The sequence below is a fragment of the Ictidomys tridecemlineatus genome, chromosome 1 (genome assembly GCF_052094955.1).
Source record: "Ictidomys tridecemlineatus isolate mIctTri1 chromosome 1, mIctTri1.hap1, whole genome shotgun sequence".
NCBI lineage: Eukaryota > Metazoa > Chordata > Mammalia > Rodentia > Sciuridae > Ictidomys > Ictidomys tridecemlineatus.
Window position 1 is genome coordinate 82521840 of NC_135477.1, and position 14371 is coordinate 82536210.

The 14371-nt window shown below is 40.4% G+C and overlaps 1 protein-coding gene across 1 annotated transcript; it reads right to left on the minus strand.

The window, feature by feature from the left end:
* Positions 1 to 343: 343 nt before the first annotated feature.
* F2rl1 (F2R like trypsin receptor 1) lies at positions 344 to 12528 on the minus strand. Its single transcript, XM_005328938.4, has 2 exons — positions 12214 to 12528; positions 344 to 2935 (listed from the first exon to the last, which is right to left on the minus strand). The coding sequence occupies exons 1-2, from the start codon at positions 12293 to 12295 to the stop codon at positions 1824 to 1826; spliced, it is 1194 nt and encodes a 397-aa protein (XP_005328995.2). The 5' UTR covers positions 12296 to 12528; the 3' UTR covers positions 344 to 1823.
* Positions 12529 to 14371: the final 1843 nt, after the last annotated feature.

The window sequence follows — 14371 nt, forward strand, 5'->3', positions numbered from 1 at the left end:
TGGAAGTCAATCTCTAGAACCAGGTGTGGAAAGAATTCTAAAACATACTAAGTGAAAAACAACTGCCACAAAGGAATATGTACAATATTCTTTCTGAAAAAATATGGTATAAACATGCGAAGTTTTGCTCTCTAGCATAGCTCCCCCCCCAAAAAAGTCACATTATTTCTTCTTGGAAGAGTAAGGCTGTTGCTTCTTTCTCCTCCTCCCTCCTTCAAACAAACAAAGCAAAATCATAACACAGAAAGAAGTTGTAGAAAAAGGATCATGTATTATTTATCAACCAAAACAATCATAAAACAATTTTTAAAGTCACAAATACAACAGGTATATAAAGTCAATCTGGAGTCAGATACTTCTTTTATTTATTTATTTAGTAGGTGTAGTTGGACACAATGCCTTTATTTTATTTACTTATTTTTATGTGGTGCTGAGGATCAAACCCAGGGCCTCACATGCACTAGGCAAGTGCTCTATTGCTGAGCTACAACCCCAGCCCCAATGGTCTTCTTAAATATGCTGCAAATTCTTGTACATCCCTGCTACTTTCCAAACAGATGGGTTCAAACCCTATAGAGACTCTGCAATTTCATAGCTCATAAGAGGTGAACAAAATTCACAATAAATATACCAACAATTTTTTAAAATACTAAGTGGTAAATGCTATTTTTAGTTATAAAATACTCTTACTCAGACTGAAGTTAGTAAAAAGTTGTACAAAATTTGTATTTACATGTTGAAGATCCTCATCGTATTTTTCTTGAATAGTAATACACACAAGAACTCAAAGGATCAATAAAGAAATAACTGAAAATCCCAATAAGTCAACCAGGGAATTTCATTATAAGCTAAACACAAAAAGGCACCAAACATTTTTTTTTTTTTTTATACCAGGGATTGAACCCAGGGGTGCTTAACCACTGAGCCACATCCCCAACCTTTTTAAAATTTTGAAACAGATCTCGCTAAATTGCTTGGAGCCTCACTAAGTTGCTGAGGCTAGCTTTGAACTTGGAATCCTCTTACTTCAGCTTCCCAAACTGCTGGGATTACAGGTGTGAGCCATAGCATCCAGCACAAAACATTCTTACAGACTTTTCTTTTTAGAAACTATTTTGGCACCTTGTCAAGTGGTAGCAAAGCTCAGTTCAGTAATTGTCACATTCAAGTGCAAAAATGTTACAATGTTTATAAAATGTCCCGGTTCCCTGTTTCCTGAGCTCTTGTCATGGAAACTGAGGAACTTATACTTTTAATAAGATCCCCAGTGATTTTAATGAAGTGCACAAGAATGCTGCTCCCTGAACATTTGAATTCTATCGCCCAACCCAAGCTCACTGCTCACTATTGGTTGGAAATCAGACTCCAACCAGCTCGTTTACCTTGTTAAGTTTCCTCGTTTGCAAAGTCAATCAGACTGATGCTCTCTGAAGGCCCTCAAGCCCTAACAAGGCTAAGATGGACCCCAAATGCAGAAGAAATAGTTTCAGTTTGTAGAAGAAATAGTTTCAGATAGAAACGTATCCTTCACACCAGGTGCAGTTTTTGCAGGTAACTGGGTTCCTGTCTTTCCACTATCTTCTGCATCTTGCTCTGTCAGTTCAGTTTTTAGGATATTTGAGTAGGAGAATTCTGACACACATTTATGTTAATGTGGGAGGCTTTTCTCATGCAAACAAGGAAGCTTCAAGCAATCCTGGGAGAAGCTACACAGACAATGGCCTGTGCCAAGCCCTGCTTGTTTAAGAAATAACAGCCACCTCCCCACATCAGTAAGCAGGCTCCTCAGCTCCTGTAAAACTCCATCTGTAGAGCTGGCAAACTCAATAGGAAGTTTTAACACTTGTTGAACTTGAAGAATAAGAGCTGGATTTCCTGGAGAATTTCTTGGAGGTGAGGGATACTTGCATTCGCTTCACAGTGCGGACACTGCGACAAAGGAGAGCATTCTTCACATGATCCCTAAAATCTTGTGAAACAAAGTAATAGACAAAAGGGTCAATGCAGCTGTTGAGGGTGGACAGACAGAGGGCTACAATGTACAGCGCATAGACATGGCTCTGGCCTTGGCTTTTAATCAGGAAATAATGCACCACGAGCAGAAGGTTACTGGGAGTGAAGCAGATCAAGTACATGGCCAGGACAGTGACAATGAGTTTGATGGCCCTCTTCCTTTTCTTTTCCGAGTGTTCATCCATGGCAGAAGATTGGAGCGTTCTGATCATGAGCACATAGGCAGAGGCTGTGAGGAAGGCTGGGAACATAAAGACTCCAATGGCTAGAGAGAGGAAGTAATTGAACATGTCCCCCACCAACACCTCCTCAGGCAAAACGTCATGACAGGTCGTGATGTTAAGGGCTGGGATGTAGATGGTCTGCTTCATGACATACAAGGGGATAGTGACCAGCAATATCAGCAGCCATATTCCCAGGGAGACACCAATAGCAATGTTTGCACTCTTCTTGGTGTGTACCATGGGGTTCACGATGACCCAATACCTTTGCACGCTGAGGCAGGTCATGAAGAGAATGGAACAGTACATATTGCCATAGAAAAAGCCAATGAGCACCTTGCAAAGAGATTCCCCATAGATCCAGTTGTTGCCATGTATGTGGTAGGCAATCTTCAGGGGAAACCAAATAACAGAGAGGAGGTCTGCCACGGCCAGATTGGCCATGTAAATCACAGCAGGGTGCTTCTTCTTTGTTCGGAAGAGAAAGACCCATAGGGCTATGCCATTACTTGGTAAACCAACCACAAATACAGTTGTGAAGACAATTGGAAGAAAGACAGTAGTGAGCTTTCCAGTGAGGAGGGACGTGGAAAACTCATCCACAGAGAAGTCTGGTACCACCGTAACTCCTTTTCCAGTGACTGAAGGGGGCTTATTAGGCTTCCCAATAAGACTTCTTCCTTTAGAGGTTCTATTGGATCCTGTGTGAGAAAAGCAGACAAGGGTTATTGCTGAATTAAATGCTTCAGCAGGAAGTCTAGTTTGCTTAAATGAAAATAGTTAAAGGAAGACAGAAATATAATATTAGAATATTATACAAAATGCTTATAAGGGCTTTCTTTGGGTGAAGGCACTTTTTTATTGAGAGTTGTGAAGCACACATGGGAAACTTGATATCAAGAAAAGATTTCTTGAAAAAAAAATGACAGTTATTTCAATTTATTTAAAAAAAACTGCATACTAGCTAGATGTGGTGGCATGTGCCTGTAACCCCGATGACTTGGAAGACTGAGGCAGGAGGATTCAAGTTCAAAGCCAGCCTCAGCAACTTAGTGAGGCCCTGCCTCAAAATAAAAAATAAATAAAAATAAAAATGGTCTGGGGATGTGGCTCAGTGGTTAAATACCCTGGGTTCAATCCCAGGTTCAAAAAAAAAAAAAAAACTGTGCATACTCATTAGTTCTTGATTATTCTTATTCATGTGCCTTCATGGGTCAACCAGTAAAAATCAGTTTAGGATCATGAAGTAACTGCTTTATGAACACTTGTGTAAGACAGAAGCCCTACCATGACATCAGGTTTCTAATTATTCATTTTGTAATGGCTGTCTATCCTACTCTGGCCCTGAGCCAGGATCCAGCCTAGCCTTCAGTCAAGCCCTATGCCAGAGCTTGGCAAGGAAGATTCCCAGGATTACAAGGGACATTCCCTCTTCACCCACAAGGAGGGCAGGAATTCCCTTCTTCTGTGCTGGTTTCCTGGAGACCTTTCCATAGCTGCTTGCTGGCAGGCAAGTTTTTGAAGCTCAAGATCACTGGAACAGTGATACCAAGTTTGTGTTCTCATTTTCAAGATGTAACATACCAAGTTTTAACAAATTATGCCTCTTCCCTTCATTATGAATTTAACAATAAAACTCATAACAAGCCATGCATGATGGCATGTGCCTGGAGTCCCAGCCCCTCTGAAGCAGGAAGATTGCTTGAATCCAGGATTTGGAGGCGGGCCTGGCAACATAGTGAGAACCTCTCTCAAAATAAACAAAAAAATCCAACAAACAAACACATCCACTTTTCATCCCTCCCCAAACAAATGCTCTTGGACCTTAGGAGGAAATGAGAACACTAAAGAATTTTACTTTAATTATAAAAAACAGTAGGCCTCCACCATGCAGAGACACCATGTACCATAATATTATACCCAGGAAGGATATTATCCCTCTAGAGAGTTCACCTGATAATTCTTATGCTCAGCCACCACTTTTCCTCCTTGTATCTTTGCACTTATGTTCAGCAAAATTACTCACTTCCTAAGGCTTCCCTGTGTAAGACCAACAGTGAGGTAGCCTGGGTGGAGTGTTGGAGGTTACAGAAGTCAGTATTTCAGTTTTACTTAGTTTTGAAAGGTAGTTTCCCCCAAAGAAATGTCTGGGTCCTAATTTTCAGAGTTGTGAAGATTACCTTATTTAGAAAAAGGGTCTTTGCAGGTATAATTAGGAATCTTGAGAAAATTATCCTGGATTATCTAGCTAGGCCCTAATCCAGGACAAGTGTCTTTTTAAGAAGGGGAGATTTGAGACAAAGAAGAAGACACAGTAGAAAGTAATGAGAGAATGGAGGCAAAGACTGGAATAATGCCATAGTATAAGACAAAGGACACCAAGGAATGCCTAACAACCACCAGAAACCAGAAAAGGGAAGAAACAGATTCTTCTCTAGGCTTTTTGAAGGGAATATAGTCATCCCAACATCTTGATTTCAGACATCCAGCCTTCCAAAACTATGAAAGAATATTTTTTTTGTTTTATGCCATCAGTTCATGGAAATTTATTATGGCAGTCTCAGGAAACTCATACACTTATGACAGACCTATCTCTGTTGTTTCAATTTTTTCTTCTTCTTTTTTCTTTTTTTTAACCTTTTTTTTTTTTTCTTGGGACCAGGGATTGAACCCAGGTGTACTTTACTGCTGAGCTTATCTCAAGCCCTTTTTATTTTTCATTTTGAGGCAGGTTCTCACTAAATTGTTTAGGGCCTTGCTAAGTTTCTGAGACTGTTCTTAAACTTGTGACCCTCCTGCCTTAGTCTCCTGAGCCACTGAGATTACAGGTATACACCACTATGCCTGACTATTTCTTTTATAACTTTCCAAAATGAGTTTTTTTGTTTGTTTTTAGTTGTAGACGGACAGAATATCTTTATTTTATTTATTTATTTATTTTTATGTGGTATCAGGGATCGAACCCAGGGCCTCACATGTGCTAGGGAAGCACTCTACCACTGAGCCACAACCCTGTCCTCAAAATGAGTTTTTGAATTTAAAAAAAAAAAAATTATTCTTATGTATTATAGTGTCCTTCAAATACTGAACTCTTACCCCATGTAGCTCAGTGATAATGTGCTCTCGGTTCAATCCTTAGTACCAAAAATAAAAAAAAAATTAAAAAGATAAACAGACATCTTGAGCCTCTAAAGAAACATGTATCTTATTGTTACCTTTCTGGTAACCCTACCAAAAAGAAACCTGATTTCATTGTTCTAGTCCATCTGGGCTGCTATGACAGAGTACCAAAGAATGAATGGCATATAAACAATAGAAACTTATTTCTCACTGTTCTGGAGTATGGAAATCTGAGATCCCAGCCCTCTTCCAGTTGCAGATTGCCAGCTTTTGGCTGTATTCACGCACCACAGAAAGGGGGAGCTAGTTCTCCAGCCTTTAAGGGCACAAATGGCATTTATATATGGCTCTTGCCCACCTTGATCTTATTATCTCTCAATGGCCCACTTCCTGATACCATCCCACTAGGAATTAGATTTCAACATGTGAATGGGGGTGGATTACAAACATACAATCCATAACACCAGTCTAGCACCTGAATCCAATTACTAAATTTATAGAAATAAAGGGCTAATGGGAAATGTTAAATAACACCTCAAGAAGATAGTTAGATTTGGGGAATTGCTACTGGATAAAGGACAATGTTTCTTCAAAGTATAAATTGTAAGGCAAAAAAATACGAGAAAAAGAAATGTAGAAGTGAAATTAAAAGATTTTAAAAAGGGAGTGGGACTGTAACTCAGTGATAGAGCTCTTATCTAGCATGTACAAGACCCTGGGTTCATTCTCCAGCACTGCTAAAAAAAGATTTAAGATACATGTCACATAATATATGCACTTTATTTAGATGTTGTTTCAAAGAAGCCATTAAAATAACATTTATGAGGCCATTAGAAATTTGAACCCTGAGTATTTGATTATATTAATAAATTATTGGCAGACAGATGTGGTGGCATATGCTTGTAATCCCAGTAACACAAGAGGCTGTGGCAGAAGGATTACAAGTTTCAGGCCAGCCTGGACAATTTAACAAGATGCTAGACCATGCCTCAAAAGAAAATAAAAGTGAAGGGAAGCAGGGACTGAGGATATTGTTCTGCAGTGGAGTGATTATCTAGCATATGTGAGGCCCTGGGTTCAATCTCCAGCACAGTTAAAAAAAAATAAAGGTGGCGGGCAGGGGGTTGTTAATAGGTATAATAATGGTATTACATATATGTTTGAAAACAAATCCCTTATCTTTAATGAATACATTATAAAATATTTTAAGATGAAATTTGATCTGGGATTTATTTTAAAATCACAGGGATTGTTGGGCCTCTCGACATAGCTGGTGGAAGTATAAAATGGTATAATCACCATGGAAAATTATCTGGCATTCTTCAAATGGTTAAATTGAGTTACTATATGACTCAGCCACTTACACCTAGGGAATATATCTAAGAGAAGAGAAAACATATGTCCATTCAAAAACTTGTTCATGAATATTCATAGAGCAAACATTATTCATAGTAGTAAAAAATGAAAACAATCCAAATGTCCATCAACAGATGAATACCACAGATGAATCAAGTGAGAAATATCCATACACTGGAATGTTACTTGGCAATGAAAAGAAATGAAGTATTAGCAGGGCAAGGGGTGCATGACATCATCCCAAGGACTCTGGAGGCTAAGGCAGGAAGATTGTCAAGTTCAAGTTCAAGCCCAGCCACAGCAATTTAGCAAGACCTTGTTTCAAAATAAAAAATAAAAAGGGCTGGGGTTGTGGCTCAGTAGTTAAGCACCCCTGGGTTCAATCCTCAGTACCAAAAAAACCCCCATAGAAATGGAGCATTGTAGCTGGGCATGGTGGTGGGTGGCATTGCCTGAAGTCTCAACACTCCAGAGACTAAGGCAGGAGAATCGCTTGAACCTAGGAGTTAAAGACCAGCTTGAACAACACAGCAGAAAAAAAAATAGATAAAAAGAAAAATGAATGAAGTATTAATACAAGCTATGACATAATTTTGAAAAAATTATGCTAAATAAAAATATCAGTCATAGAGAACCAAATATTGTGTGATTCTGTTTATATTAAATGTCTAGAATAGAAAAACCCCTAGAGACTAGCTTAATGGTTGTCAGTGACTGGAGATGGGGAGTTTTAGACAACTAAGGTTTCTTTTGGGATAATAAAAATGTTCTAAAATTGTGGTGAAGGTGCACAATGCAATGAATATACTAAAAGTCATGGGTGAATTGTATGGTATGGAAATCTTAATAAAGCTATTAAAAACTAACCCAGAGCTGGGCCTGGTGGCACATCCCTGCAATCCCAACGACTCGGGAGACTGAGGCAAAGGACAGCAAGTTCAAGGCAAGGCTCAGCAACTTAGTGAGGCGCTAAGAAACTTAGTGAGACCCTATCTCAAAATAAAAATAAAAAGGGCTGGGGATGTGGCTCAGTAGTAAAGAGTCCCTGGGTTTAATCCCCAGAACCAACAACAAGAAAAAAATTAACAAACCCAGAGAGGAGGGGTGAGAAGTGGTATAGACCAAACAAGTTTAGCCAAAAGTTAACAATCATTTAAGTTGTATGATAGGCACATGAGATTCATTACTAATATTCTATTTCTACGCAGTTAAATTTTTCCATAAAAAACAGCACATATCAATGCAGAAAGTTCATGTGAAGAGAGACTAAAATCTATTTTAAATAACAATACTAAAATAAAGAGAAAAAAGGAACAAGGAAATACATTATTAACAAAAGAAAGGGGGCATTGAGTTACATACAAAAATGAAGAGGAGAAGGTGAAAAAAGAGGACTCATGCGGTATGTATATTTACTGGATCATTATTCAATATAGGAAATAAAAAATGTTAATATCAACATCTACCAAAAAATGAAACAATAATTTGTGACATTTACAGTTCTCTTATAAAAGTATGGACACATTTCTATAGGTTGGCCATGAATAGATTTATTAGGTAAAATTTTAAAAATTATAGGACAGTATTACAATACTGTCTTCCTATTGCTATATTATTTGTGTATAGATAATTGTAGTTGACACTGGACCCACTCTTCCCACCAAATCAAGATAAAACAAGTACTTTGTGTTAACCTTCTTCTTCTTATCCCCTCAACCCAAATGTTCTTTTGCTCTCAACCTTTGGGAGCACAGGCTGAAAAATAAAAGATTTCAACTGTTGGGTACCCTTCCTAAGTATCTTTTAGAAAATGATCTTTTAGAAAATTTCCCCCAGCTGCTTGGGAGGTTGAGGCAGGAGGATCGTGAGTTCAAAGCCAGCCTCCAGAAACTTAGCAAGGCCCTAAGCAACTTAAAGAGGCCCTGACTCAAAATAAAATATAAAAAAGGGCTGGGGATGTGGCTCAGTGGGTAAGCACCTCTGCGTTCAATCTCTGGTACCAAAAAAGGAAAGAAAAAGAAAATAGAAAATCTCCAAAGTGTTCTTTCAGGATAAAGTGTTTTCTTGAACAGCTGACCAGCCAATAAGACATTAAGAAGTTAAATACAGATTTCATGAAACATTACCTATCAAAGTTAATTAACTCCAAGGCAAACAAAAGGAATCAAGCACAAATTTAAAGCCCCGTCTTCATGTTCATTATTCTCTTCTCTTATGTTATAAATCATTGAAAATATTCCATGTGTCTATCAATAGAAGACTAATTTTTAAAAGGATGATATGGAGCTGAGAATGAATGTCAGGAGTGGTTATTTTACACTGAGGTTGGGATGATTTTATTAAATATTTTCCTGTTTTCATTTGTACCCTACAATGACTACATACTAGCTTTACAATTAAAAGTTCTCTGTACAGAGAACTGAAGTTCCAGTCTCCAAAAGAGAAATGGAATGACTGAACCACAGGGGCCCTTTCGGGCTTGGGGCATGGTATAAAGAATAAATGTCTAATAGAAGCTAACTAAGTTCCACACTGCCTCTGACCAGCAGTCATTCTACGCAAGTTCCCTCACTTCATTCTTCCTTTGATGTTTACTAAGGTTGTTTAGGTGAGAAGACTGGGACGAGATGAGATGATGGAGGCTATGGTAGTGTCCCTGGCTTTCAGGAGTCTATGTCCTGGTGGGGAGACAGAGTTTTTATACACACACTCACACACACACACACACACACACGCACATACATACTACATTTTAATATATATATACCACATTTTCTTTATCCATTTATCTACTGTATTTACACAAATAATTATTCACAACAATTGTAAGAGAAAAGAGAGAGGGCTGCTGGAGTGTTTTCCTTGACTTGCTCCCTCCCCTATCCATGGTCCTCTTCCTACAAAATGAGGTTATTCTAGGCTAGTTCTTTTCTATGATGCAGCCTTTTGGAGTGAGGCTTTGGGGAAGAAAATCAAATCCAATCTGCCCTTTAGAAAACTGGGGAGCACATAGAAGGACCAAGCTAAAAGAAAACAAGCAAAGAGCAGAAAAGTTTTGATGATACTCTACTTTGTATCAAAGTCAGTTTAATGGCAGGTTGGGAGGAAAGTCTCCTATTACTTAAAGAACCTAGGAAAGTTACTCTGAAAAGGAGTACAAGTGTGAAGGAGAAATAAAAACCATGGTGCAATATTAAATAGCTTTGGTTAACAAGTAACTTGATTTTTCTTCATGGTGAAGTCAAGTTCACCTTATACTGCAGGTGAATTCTTTATACTGTCCATTCCCAGTTTCACTCTGAAAACAATAATAAGTCAAATAATCAGGGATGTTTCCTACAGAATTATCTGAATCATAGTGTTGAATCATCTATATTCACATTTTTAAATTTTTTATTCTAATTTATTATACATGACAGCAGAATGCATTACAATTTATATTACCCATATAAAGCACAATTTTTCATATCTCTGGTTGTACACAAAGTATATTTACACCATTTGTGTTTTCATACATGTACTTAGGGTAATGATGTCCACCTCATTCCACACTTATTTCTACCCCCATGGCCCCTCCCTTCCCCTCCAACCCATTGGCCACATCTATAGTTCCTCTAATCTTCCCATTGTTCCCCCTCCCAACCCCACTATGAATCAGCCTCCTTATATCAGAGAAAACATTTGTTTTGGGAGGATTGGCTAACTTCACTTAGCTTTATATTCTCCAACTCCATCCATTTACCTTGCAAATGCCATGATTTTATTCTTGTTTATTACTGATAATATTCCATTGTGTGTGTGTGTGTGTATATATATATATATATACACACACACATATATGTGTGATATATATATGTATATATATGTATATATATGTATATATATGTGATATATATGTGATTGATGTATATATATATATATATATATATATATATACATTTTCTTTATCCATTTATCTACTGAAGGGCACCTAGGTTGGTTCCACAATTTAGCTATTGTGAATTGTACTGCAATAAACATTGATGTAGCTGTGTCCCTGTAGTATGCTGTTTTTAAGCACTTTGGGCAAATGGGTGCAGCCAATATGGAAAGCAGTATGAAGATTCCTTAGAAACCTGGGAATAGAACCACCTTTTTACCTAGCTATCCCACTCCTCATTCTACCTTCACATTTTTAAAGTCTGCATACATTAATCTTTGCTCCTGGGTTTTAAGTTTCCAACTTTAAAAGAAAGGCAAATGGAGAGGCACTAATAACAGTTTCAATACCCCCCCCCAAATGAATAAATGCCTTTACTCTGATACTGAACAATAAAATGTGTGTCAGTGGTGCAATTTTCAAACTTAGATCAAAACATTCTTTTCTGTAACTCCAGAAAGAAAAGAATCACATTCTACAGTCTAATTCACTGTGATTCGCTCTTTTTACAATGTCTTTTATGTAGAGGATAAAAGTGTGAAACTGCCTTTTACAGCACATCTGCAAATTGCTCAGGGAAATTCAAATCTCCCTTTACCTATGGGAGGCAGTCTCCAAACAGAAGTACCTCAGTCAGCATCACACCCCTAGAGATCTGCTCAGCCAGAGACAGATTGTACTTCTAGCAGCGCCAGTTAAAACACCCCTCAACACAAACCCGGGCGCCAGCACAAGTTGGCCCCAGAGCACCGCCCTGCACAGCCCTTACTCTTCAGTTCCCAGGGCTGGCAGCCTCAGGCCTACGGACCTGGGTAGCCCCCAGCCTGCCCTCTGAATGGCATGGAAGGGCCAGGAATTCCAGAGCCAAAAGGTTACCTATTAGAACATAAAGCAAGATCCAAGAAATTCCACTTGTAAATCTACCTGACACCCAAATGGCCTGAAAGTCCGGCCTGCTTTTCTACGCAGGTCATCCATGCTGGGTCTTGGACATTATGGAGCAGACCCCAAAGAAAAAGTTGCAGTGGTTAGAGGGGGGTTCAAAAAGCGAGACAAAAGGCTCCAGGCCGGGGGCTCCCACCCACTCCCCGCTGCCCTGAGCCATCAACTAGCTAATCCACGGCCCCGTGGGACCAGCCCAGAGGAAGTCGCCAGAGTGTGCGAAAAGCTACTAATGACTTCAGTGTTTGCAAAAGAACTAACTCAAGGGAGCAAAGGCCGAGTTCTCAGCGTACCTGTTAGAAGCAGGCACTCCTTTCCTGTCTGCCCTTCCCTTCTCCACACCAATACCTGCGAATTTAAAGTGCCCCGTCCAAGACCCTCTCCAACAAGTGAGTAAGTCCCTGAGGCCACCTCTGCCTTCAGCCGGTCTCCACCGACTTCAGTCACTCCTGGATGTCCCTCCGGTGGGTCCTCCAGGTGCAGGGATCCCCCCATTATAGCTATTAAGAGACTGAGGGATTCGCGGGGTAGTAATGGGGGCAGCAAGCTGTTGGTGCACTAGTCCCGCTCCCACCACCTGCCCAGAGTGCCCCAGACTCCAGCCCCTCAGCCGTAGGAGCCCTCCTAGGCTTAGTTTCTTACCTCGGGTGGTCTGACTGCAGGAGGCAGAGGCCGCCAGCAGGATGGCGCCCCCCAGCAGCCACATCAGGCTTCGACTTCGCATCCTTCCTGCAGCTCCGACGCCGGGCGGGGAATCCGCCGCTACTGATTTGAAACTCTGTGTCACACTCGATACACCCTGAAAAAGCCCCTATTTCACTTGCCTCTAATCAGAGACTCTGCGCGCGCTTCCTCAAGTTCGGATCAGTTTCACTGAAACCCGAGCCGTTGAGCGCACCTGAGAGAAGCCACGCCCTGGGGCCCGAGCGCGCACCTCGGCCCCGCCCCTTCGAACCTTTGGCGCCGAGTCCCCGCCCCCGGCCACCTGGCCAGGGACTGCCTCCCGCCTACTCTGGGTTGTCTTGGCTTGCCAAGGTCTCAGTCACTGCGGGAATCTACGGCCAGATGAATTTGGGCGGGTGAGGTGGTTGCATTGGAATGCAAACGACAGGAAGGCTGAGACCGCGCGGGTCCTTCCGGACTTGGGCAGTGCTTGGAACTACCTTTAACCTTTAATCGTTCCTAGAGAAACAGTGTTGGCAACTCCCTCACCTGCGCTGAAAATGCCTTGACCAGCCTTACTGCCATTATCGTTGATAATTAATACGTAGATGGGGGGCTTCCCAGTGTAAAGGGTACTGCGGGGCCAGGAGTGAGTTTCTGATATGGAAAATCAAGGCAAGTAGGCTCATGTGGATACCAGGGAAGGTAGCCAGAAAGGATCAGGGATTAGACACTTCCTGTGCCTTGAACAGCTATGACCTTGAACAAACCTCCTCACGCCCACTAGGCCTTTTGCTCCCCTGTGAACTGGAACGTGGGAAAAATACCTGAAACTGTTATTGTATTTTAAGTGCCAAGTGCCAACACTTTAAGAACATTATTATCTTGTTTAATCCTCACAATAACCACACAATAAGTATGGTTACTCTTCCATTTTACAGATCAGAAAATTGAGGTTAGGAAGATTAAATTGCCCAATCACATGGTTCATGGTTTATAAATGTCTATTTATTTGAACTTGAATCTATGATTGATATTTTCTTCTGTTAATCGTTGCACTATCCATGCTTCCACCACGGCATCTTGTGCACTTGGATCCTAGTCTAACAAATACAGGGGTTGGAGGCATGGTTCAGTGGAGCAGGTGCTTAGCAAGCACAAGACTCTAGTTTCAATCCCTAACACATATAGGTGTGTGGGCCAAACACACACACACACACACACACACACACACACACACACAATGGATAAGGGAAGGAGAAATGTGGAATTGAAAATGGGTGCACAAAGGCCTTCATCCTGTTGATAATATCTTACTTTTTAATTTACTTTTTTATTTTACTTTATTTACTTATTTAATTTTGGTACTGGGGGTTGAACCTAAAGGGGCTTTACTACTAAACTACATTTCCAGCCCTTTTTACTTTTTTAGTTTGAGTCAGGGTCTTGCTAAGTTTCTGAGGGTCTCTTTAAATTGCTGAGTCTGGACTCTATTTTTTTTTTTTTTGGTATCAGGATTGAATTTAGGGGTACTCCACCACTGAGCCATATCCCAGCCCTTTTTGTATTTTATTTAGAGACAGGGTCTGACTGAGTTGCTTAGCGCCTCCCTGTTGCTGAGGCTGGCTTTGAACTCATCTCAGCCTCCTGAGCCCTGAAATTATAGACGAGTGCTACCATTCCCACCCAGCAAGCCTGGCCTCTTTGAACTTGCTGTCCTCCTGCCTCAGCCTCCCAAGGATTACAGGCATACACCACCAACATTAGGCATTAATTTACTTTTTTAAGGGGAGAATAAAACAAAGTTAACTGTGATCTGTTTAAACTATGTTCTAGAACTGGGTGCTGTAGTGCATGCCTATAATCCCAGCTTCAGGAGACTGAAGCAGAAATTCAAAACCACCCTGGGCAATTTAGCAAGACCCTGTTTCAAAATTTTAAAAAGGAGTGGGATATCTCAGTGATAGAGAACCACTAGGTTTAACCCCAGTACTGCAAAAAACAAAGTAAAACAAAAATAAAATAAAATGTTGTTAGCCAGGCATGGTGGCACCCGCCCGTAATCCCAGCAGTTTGGGAGGCTGAGACAGGAGAATCATGATTTCAAAGTCAGCCTCAGCAGAGGTGAGGTGCTTAG

What these genes read in the sequence shown, in the direction of transcription:
- F2rl1 (XM_005328938.4), bottom strand. Translation starts at nt 12,295, where the DNA reads ATGCGAAGTCGAAGCCTGATGTGGCTGCTGGGGGGCGCCATCCTGCTG. An exon ending in CTGCAGTCAGACCACCCGAG is followed by an intron (nt 2,936 to 12,213) that starts GTAAGAAACTAA and finishes TTTCTCACACAG; the next exon opens with GATCCAATAGAACCTCTAAA.